Source organism: Vipera berus (genome assembly GCF_964194415.1).
Source record: "Vipera berus genome assembly, chromosome: 2".
Taxonomy (NCBI): Eukaryota; Metazoa; Chordata; class Lepidosauria; order Squamata; family Viperidae; genus Vipera; species Vipera berus.
The window spans coordinates 290,177,067-290,186,368 of NC_138203.1; the positions used below are offsets into that span (position 1 = coordinate 290,177,067).

A 9,302-nucleotide genomic window follows, 5' to 3' on the forward strand; every position below is an offset into this window, starting at 1 on the left:
TTCCGGAAATAGCGGGCGAAGGCGGCTGGCGGGGCACATTGGTCTCCCCTGCCACGCGCCGGACGGCTGGCCCCGTGGACCTTCTCCGAAACCCCTGTCGGCTTTATTTGGACTCTTGAGCTTCGAATACATACACACCTGTGATTTGTAGATGTGTTGTGCACCGTCTCTCTGGCCCTGTGAAGGAGGAGGGGCTGCCCCCGCTTCCCTCTCTCCCACTGGGCAAAGAATGGGGGCTCCTCCCCAAAAGCATCCTTGGGATGAAGGGCCAAAGCGGCACCCCCCATAGTATTCCTGAGTATTAGGAGGGGGGGTTATCTTGCCACCGAGGGCCTCCCTTCCCCAAGGGCTGCATCCCCCCCAGCTGCCCCCCCCCAACGTGCAGAGGTGGACCTGGGCAACCGCAAGGCTCCTTTTGTGTCCCACAGATCCGGCCAGAGTTGCTGCCTTCACAACCGCCCCGTTTTCTGGCTTGGTGTGACACATTCCCTCCCTCCCCCACAAGAGTCCTGCCCCATGTGTTCCCCAAGGCTGTCCAGGCCCCACCCGTGGTTCTGTGGGGTGCCTCCTCCCTCCGGGCTGTCAAAAGTCCACTTGGAGCCAGTTGCGCAAGAGAGGACGGCACCGGGATCAGCACTCAGTGGACAGCCAAAAAGACCGTGCGGGAGGCTGGGCTGTCCAAGCGTGGCTACTTGACCTTTGCTTTGGCCCGTTTGCTGAGTTCTATGGCGGCCAGAAGGGGGGCCTCATCCTGCGGTCTGGAGAGGGGAGTCCGTCCAAGACCGGGTGGGGGAGCTGCAGGCTGGGGGCTCACGAGTTGTCCTACTCCTTGGCCACCCAAGCTAGCCAGGCCATCACATTGCAGCGGGCCAGGCCCAGCAGGTGCTGCCAGCGAGTGCAGAGTGGTGCGGGGGCCATGGCCACAGCCAGCATCTGGGCGGGCATCACGTGGTGCACACTGAGGAGCACCTCCCGGTAACAACAGGTGTCGGGCGGGTAATAGGTGGAGCCAGCCAGGCGGGCCAGATGGCGTGGGGCAATGGCGGCATGGCGGGCGCAGATGCCCACAAAGGCATCCTCCACGGGGACCAGCGGCAAGTGGCGAGCGGCATCCAGCACGGTGGCAACGGCTGGGGCGGAGAACACATAGGTGCTGCCGCCACAGTAGGGCGGGTAGATGGCGTACGGGTAGACTGAGTCTGGCACATAGTGGCGGCTGTGCGGGTCGTGGGTGGGCATGACGGGCCAGTGGACGTAGCCCAGGTAGGTGGTGGCTTCGGGCGGGCCGCCCAGGTGCTCCAACTCCCGCACCAGCCCGGGCAGGTTGAGGAAGACGTCGTCGTCGGCCTTGAGCAGGAAGCGGGCAGTGGGGCAGTGGGCGGCGGCCCAGTCCATCAGGGCCAGCGTCTTCAATGTCAGGTTGGTGTAGGTGTCAATGAAGTGGCCCTGCAGCAGGTCACGGTGCTCAGCCGCCTCACGCTCAAGCACCACCTGCAGCTCCGCCTCCGCCGGCAGCCCCAGCACAAACAGGATGCGCAGCTCACGGTTGCCTACTAGCTGCACCGCACCCCAGCTGCGCCGCACTGCCGTCCGCCGTGCCACATGCCCGGGTGCACTGGCCACCAGCACCAGCAGCCACGGGGCCGGCATGGTGCAGGGCAGCGGCGAGAGCAGGAACTCTGTGGGTGGCAGCGGCACAACAGGGACATCCCTGGCTGCCGGCAGAGGCAGCAGGGGAAGCAGGAGTGGCACTGCACTCAAGATCAGTTTCTTGCAGCCACCAGTGGCCAGGAAGGTCAGCACCAGCAAGGTGGCCATCAGCGCCCACAGCAGACGGAGCATGCGGCGTGGGTAGAGCTTCAGGCGAGGTGGCATGGCGAGCGTTGGGAGCAGCGGGAGGGCCTGCAAGAGAGAAGGAGCATTACATGGCATGGGTCCGGAATACCTCGGGGACCACCTGCTGCCGGCGTCGACTTCCCTCCGCCCTGTGCGTTCCCACAGAGAGGGCCTCCTCAGGGTGCCTCCGGTCAGAGAATGCTGGCTGGTGGCCCCCAGGGGGAGGGCCTTCTCTGTGGGCGCCCCGGCCTTATGGAACCAACTGCCGGTTGAGCTCCGGACGGCACCGGATCTTCGCTCCTTCCGGCGTGGGCTAAAGACCCATTTATTCGAACAAGCTGGCCTGGCCTGATGGGGGAAGTTAGGGTTTTAATGGGTTTTATATTGTGATTGTTTTAATTGGGCAATTATTTAATCCTTTTTTAACTTTTGTATTTCTATTTATATGCCCTGTTCACCGCCCTGAGTCCTCCGGGAGAAGGGCGGTATAAAAATTTAATAAATAATAATAATAATAATAATAATAATAATAATAATAATAATAATAATAATAATAATAATAATAATAATAATAACCCCACTGGAGAACAAAGGCATCCCTGCCGCGCCTCCTGGGCTATTTGCCAAGGAGGCCCTGCATCCTGCTCGGTGCCCAGGACGGGATTGACTGGTTAGGCTTACAAGTGGGGGAAACTGTATTTGTCAAAATTCCTCCGTCTTAATGCTCTCAAACAGTGCCATGATGTAAAATAGGCTGGACATTTTGGATATCTAAAAACTCTACATCTCATCCACTGGCAATTTTGGTGGCCGGGGCTAAAACGGGATGTGGAAAACTATGTCAGGAGTTATGCTGTATGTGCCACCATGAAAAGGATCCCAGGAAAGACCCCTGGGTTATGTTCTGTACCAGCCTGCTACCGGCCTTGCAGAAAGGCAACCCCTGTACAAACGGCAGAGGCTGGAGAGCGTCTGAGGCTGGAAAACGTCTGCCAAGATTTATTATACAAACAAGCAACAAAACATGAAACCAGATACCGGAACTTTGATCCTCAAACGGAGCGGTTGCTTTCAGCAACCAGCCCTTCCCCAAACACTCCCTTTATTAGAGTTCAGGGCGTGGCCTCCCTGTGCCTCCTTCCGAGGAGTCCCACAGCCTTTCTCTGCTTGCTCCTGCTTGACTGCCTCCTGCGTCGGGCGTCCTTGAACAGGGCCAGCTGTGGGTCATCATCATCCGCACTGTCGGGCTCGCGCAGCTGAGAAGAGGGGCCTGGCTGGGGGCTCTGCGAAGCCTCCAAGCCATCATCAGCAAGTTCGTCTTCAACACCCTCCTCCTCCCCCTCGTCTGAGACATCCGAGTCATCCGACCCGGCTGCCGGACCCACAGGCTGACCCTGAATCACAACAGGTTACTGCAGCCGGTGGCAGACCCTTCTCAACCATGGGAAGAAATAGCTATGGACTTTATAGTAGACCTACCCAACAGTAGAGGACATACTGTCATCTGGAATGTAATAGACCTGTTCTCGAAGCAGGCTCATTTCATTGCTTGCAAAAGACTCCCATCGGACACACTAAATTGTTCCTGAAACATATCTACCGGCTGCATGGCGCCCCTAAGCGAATAATTTCAGATGGGGGGGTGCAGTTCACAGCAAAGTTTTGGAGGAGTTTTCTTAAATTAACTGGATCATCTCAAGGCCTATCATCTGCTTTCCATCCAGCTACCAATGGGGCTGCGGAATCCACTAACAAGATGGTGGAGTAATATCTCAGATGCTATGTTTCATACCAGCAAACAAACTGGAGTGACCTCCTCCCTTTCGCAGAGGTGGCTTACAATAATTCAGCACCGGCTACACGCCTTTCAGGGTAGCCACAGGAAAAGAGTTCAGCCCAATGTCTGAATGCCCTCAGGTGCCCTCCGCTTCCCAGACACTTGATCAATGGGTGAGGGGGTGGGAAGAAGTTTGGAGAAACACAGAAACTGCTTTAAAAAAAGACTTCCGAGACTTATAAAAAACAAGCTGATAAGAAGAGGGCTCCCCAAAGAACATTGTAACTTGGGGAAAAGGTTTATCTGGACCCGTACCAATCGGCCTTCAGGCCCGGGTACAGCACGGAGACGGCATTGGTCGCACTGGTGAATGATCTCTGGCAGGCTCGGGACAGGGGTTGTTCCTCTGTCCTAGTTCTATTAGATCTCTCAGCGGCTTTTGATACCATCGACCATGGTATCCTGCTGCGGCGTCTCAGGGGGTTGGGAGTGGGAGGCACCGTTTTACGGTGGTTCTCCTCCTATCTCCTGGGCCGCTCGCAGTCGGTGTTGACGGGAGGGCAGAGGTCCGCCCCGAGGCCTCTCGTTTGTGGAGTTCCTCAGGGGTCGGTTCTCTCTCCCCTCCTGTTCAACATCTATATGAAGCCGCTGGGTGAGATCATTCGTGGTTTCGGGGTGGGGTATCATCAGTACGCTGATGATACCCAACTTTTTTTCTCCATCCCGAACCAACCCAGTGATGCCCTCGCCGTGATGTCCCGTTGCCTGGAGGCGGTCCGGGTCTGGATGGGGAGAAACAGGCTTTGTCTCAATCTCGCCAAGACTGAGTGGCTGTGCATACCGGCATCTCGGACTAACCAGTTCATTCCACCTTTAATGATGGGGGGTGAGGTGTTACCCCCCCCGTTGATAGGGCTTGCAACTTGGGGGTCCTCCTGGATTCGCGGCTCAGTTTTGAAGACCATATAGGAGCCGTGACCAGGGGGGCCTTTGCCCAGGTTCGCCTGATGCGCCAGTTGCGGCCCTACCTGGACCGAGATGCCCTGCGCACAGTCACTCATGCACTTGTGACCTCCCGATTGGACTACTGCAACGCTCTCTACATGGGGCTGCCCTTGAGGACCACTCAGAGGCTTCAGCTGGTGCAGAATGCAGCCACGCGGGTTGTGATGGGGGTTTCCCGTTACTCCCATGTAACACCTCTGCTCTGCGAGCTGCATTGGCTTCTGGTTGCCCTCCGGGTGAGATTCAAGGTGCTGGTGATGACCTATAAAGCCCTAAATGGCTTGGGTCCGGGATATCTGAGGGAACACCTGCTGCCGGCATCAAGCTCCCTTCGTCCTGTGCGCTCCCACAGGGAGGGTCTTCTCATGGTACCGCCGGTAAAAGATTGCCGGTGGATAACACCCAGGGGGAGGGCCTTCTCTGTGGGCGCGCCTGCCCTTTGGAACCAGCTGCCCGTAGAGCTCAGGACTGCCCCTGACCTTCGCTCATTCTGCCGGGACTTGAAGACTTGGCTCTTTGAGCTTTCTGGCCTGGACCGAGAGTATTAATTGGGGTTTTAATTGGATTTTAATTGGGGTTTTATATTTATTCAAGGTTTAAATGTAATTATTTTAACTGTTCTTAATTTTTGTAATTGTTGTATTGTTATTTTAAAAACCTTGTGAACCGCCCTGAGTCCTACGGGAGAAGGGCGGTATATAAGTCTAATAAAGATAAAGAAAGATAAAGACTAAATATTTATGCCTCAAATTACCCAATAAGAAATTAGGACCAGGTCAAACCTACTATGAAGTAAAGTGTATTCTTGATTCTAGAATTTTTAAAGGGAAATTGCAGTACCTAGTACAATGGAAGGGATACACGTTGTCTGAAGCCACGTGGGTGAAATCTAGCGATGTGAAAGCCGACCGACTCATCAAAAGGTTCTATGAGAAACACCCCAACAAACCGAGAGATAGTTCCTAACATGGGCTTTTAATTACGCTACAGGGTCTGTCCTTTTTGTAATGGGGGCCAGGTGTCAATGCTGCTAACATCAGATGTTCTTGCTTGACAACATTGGTAGCCTTTGTCTTTAACTTGCATGTTACCTTTAGAGTTAGAATTACTCCCTGAGGGGAGTAGGGAGAATGTATCTCAAGACTGTTTGTAATAAGAGAAGAGAAGAATTTGGTGGGTTGTTAAACAGGAGGGAAAGCTTACAATTCAAACTAACTGGAGAATGTGATTTATGACAGTTAATTAGAGGGAGGAACTGTGCTTGATACTGTGTGACGTCCAGATTTCGGCTTGACCATGTACGTGCCGAAGCTATGCTCTTTTGATTAAAGACTCCTTAAGGTAAACAATGTGTTAGATCTTGAGTTCGAATGAAGCACGAGGCAAGACGAGAGGGGGAAAGCAGGAACATTGCTTTATTGAGCTGGCTGGAACGGAACAGAACCACGCAGGCATCTGCATGGCTATTTATACGGTTGGCCACTAGGTGGCAGCCAATAGATTTAAAGTAACACAATTCCCGCATAAATCAGCCAATGGCTGAGCAGGAGACTCTAAGTCTGGCTAAACCCTTAAGCTGTTACACAGGCAACTTTTAGCAGCAATTACAGACACAACATTGCAAGCAAGAAAAGCCCAATACATTACACAATGCCTCAAGGTTTTTTGAAGAATTGCATCTGTGGGAACCATGACACCCTGAGCTGCAAATATTTCTCTTTCTTGGCGACTCCTGTCCGTCAACTGATGACAATACTCAAAAAGAGGGTTAGGGTTAGGGTTAGGGGGTTGGGGGGGCTTCCCACCCAGCCCAGCCCCGTCTGGGGAATTCAGCTGCCTGTTAAGCCAGCTGCTCAAGTGAGCTTCCTCGGCAGCACCACTAAGCTCTCTCCCCCCATTTGCCCTGGCACTGATGATCCGTCAGCCTGGAGATTGTGCCAACCTGCCCTGGAGCCCGGCTTGCAGGCATCTCCCTGCACCTGCTCTCAATCAACAAGCCCAGCGGTCTTTGGGGCTGGTGGTGGGGCACCTCCCAATGACCGGCTAGGGGGCAGACCTGGATTGGGGCGCCCCCTCGTTGCCAGTCCTGAAGGCCCTGGGGCGCTGGGAACGGGTCCAGCAAGAGGGCAGCAATGGCTCTGCAGGCCCCCCCACCCCTGATGGCTGCTCGGGTCCTCCGGAGATCATGGCTGGCTGGCCATCCGCTTTCCTGCTTGCTGCTGCCTGTTTGGGTGGATCAGGGCCCCGGGCGGGCCGGGAGAAGCTTTGGTTCCTGCTGGGTAACGCAGCGGGGCCTGTGGGCCTTGGGGAGGCTGCCTGTTCCAGCAGTCTAAAACAGCCTCCCTCTGATGGCTGCCCCCCTCATTCTCTCCCCCCCCCGTCCCTGAGCCAGCTGAGCCCTCCCTGCTGGTGGCAGCAGAGGCCAGCTGCTCCCTTCTTCCCCCCCCCCGGGCACTTAGGAGAGGCCCAGCTTGGCCTGGAGCAGGAAGGGTCCCTCCCCAAAATGGAGGAAGGCCGTGTTTCATCCTTAGCTGCCTTTAAACATGCTTGGGATAAACACATCTAAGCACCTCCACCAGCAGCAGCAATCAGCACCCAGATGAGCAGAGATGAACTCCCAAGGTTAACATCAGGCCAACAGTCAGGAAGTAAACAATGAACTGCCGAAGAAGCCAACACTAAGCCCAAACAAAGACCCTCTCGGACCAACCCCGTCCAGATTGACAGGGCAGGCCACTAGACGCAACCCCTCTCCCTACTAGCCCTGACGATGTTACCTAGTTTGGGCCGTGAGACGTCTGCAAGAAAGCAGAGAGCGCCCGGCACCCCCTCATTTCAACCCTCAGCTGCAAATATTTCTCTTTCTTGGCGACTCCTGTCCGTCAACTGATAACAAACTACTCAAAAAGAGCAGGCAGGGTGAACCACCCCTGGGCCGGTTTTCTGGGCTTACCTGGGTGGTCCCACCGGGAGAGCCCTGCCCGGCCTGCCAACGGGTGGCTCTTCCGACGCCCAGTGAGCAGCTGCCAGGAAGCCTGTTGGCGTTCTCCGGCCGCGTCTGTTAAGCGACCTGGGCCCGCTTGTTAAGCTTTTGCCCTTTTCCGGGCCTGTTCGGACAGAGAGGAGAGGCAACAGGCGAGGAGGAGGCGAGTCCAAGGCAGGCAGGGCTGCCAAGATGCCTCTGCACTGCAGGAAGTGAAGGCTGGACATGTTTCTCCCTGGCGCGCTGCCCTCCTCACCCTCCGTTGGAGGAGGAGGAGGAGGAGGGGGGGAGCACTTATTCCTGACACGGGCTGGAGGGAAGCCAGGAGTCCCACTGTTTCTCTCCCCTCCCTCCCAGCCAGGGTCTTTCAGGGCACCGGAATACCTTTGGGGGTTCAGCAGGAGAGATGCGTGCTTCTTGCCTTCTGACACTGTTGCTTGCACAAAACCCACACAACACCCAGCGGTGTAGGGAAGGGTGGAGCCTGCTTCTGTCCGGGAGGCAGCAAAGAAGAACAATCGGGGCTCTTTGCTTTTCTCCCAGTGGGATCAGGCTGGGCTTGTAGGCCTTTGACCAGCGGGTCCTCCGGCTTGGACAGGGCGGCTTAAGGCTATCAAACGAGGGAATCCTTTGTAGAGGGAAAAGTCCCCTTGAAATCCTCCAGCAGAAAAAGCCCTGGAGGCAGCCAAGGACTCCAGACGTTTTACGAAACGGTTAATAAGGGCCCAGCATAACACCTGCTGCCGGCATCAAACGCCCTTCACCCAGTGCGCTCCCACAGGGAGGGTCTGCTCAGGGTCCCGCCGGTGAGAGATTGCCGGCGGGTGACACCCAGGGATAGGGCCTTCTCGGTGGGGGCGCCTGCCCTCTGGAACCAGCTGCCGGTGGAGCTGAGGACTGCCCCCGACCTCCGATCATTCCGCCGGGGCCTGAAGACCTGGCTCTTTGAGCTCTCGGGCCCAGGCTGAGGAGAAATTTTTAATTGGGGTTTTTAAGCGTACAGGGTCAATTTAATATTTTTTAATTTGGTTTTTAACTTTTGTATGTTGGATTTTTAATTCCCTGTAAACCGCCCTGAGTCCTCAGGGAAAGGGCGGTATATAAATGTAACTATATATATATATATATAAAAGGGGGACCCGTTTGACCCCAAAGGCTGAAGGCCGGAAGGGATGGTGGCCCCAATATGGGGGAGGCCCCTCTGGATGCCCAGAGCCCCCCTGGGGAAAGAGCCCCTCCCCTGGGAATGAGTGGGTCCCCACAGCCCCCCCCCGCAGAGAGGCCTCGGGGGGGGCAGGTGAAGTGGGCAGGCAGCCCCGAAGGTGAGGCGGCCGAGGAGGCCGGACCGTTTAAACCAGCTCTCGCCTGGCGCCAAGAAGCTGTCGGTCCTGGTTTGAGTTGAAATTGGAACTGGCACAAACTGATTTGCTAATTTTTATCCTGCCTTTCTTGTTATAAATAACTCCAGGCGGTGAACATACCCAGCGCTCCTTTCTCCTCTTATTTTCCCACAACAACCCTGTGAGGTGGGTTGGGCTGAGAGAGAGTGCCAAAGTCGCCGAGTCAGCTTTCATGCCCAAGGAGGGACTAGAATTTGGTGTCTCCCAGTTCTAGCCTGGCGCTTTCACTTCTGGTCCAAACTAGCTCCGGTGTAAAAAATAAATAAAAAAAATGCAGAGGTTCACAGTGCAAATTTGAACT

General features: G+C 55.4%; 1 protein-coding gene across 1 annotated transcript; it reads right to left on the bottom strand.

The window, feature by feature from the left end:
• Positions 1-644: 644 nt before the first annotated feature.
• LOC308663395 (beta-1,3-galactosyltransferase 4-like) lies at positions 645-7,743 on the bottom strand. Its single transcript, XM_081319772.1, has 2 exons — positions 7,572-7,743; positions 645-1,902 (listed from the first exon to the last, which is right to left on the bottom strand). The coding sequence occupies exon 2, from the start codon at positions 1,873-1,875 to the stop codon at positions 823-825; it is 1,053 nt and encodes a 350-aa protein (XP_081175898.1). The 5' UTR covers positions 1,876-1,902; positions 7,572-7,743; the 3' UTR covers positions 645-822.
• Between the last annotated feature and the right edge of the window lie 1,559 nt (positions 7,744-9,302).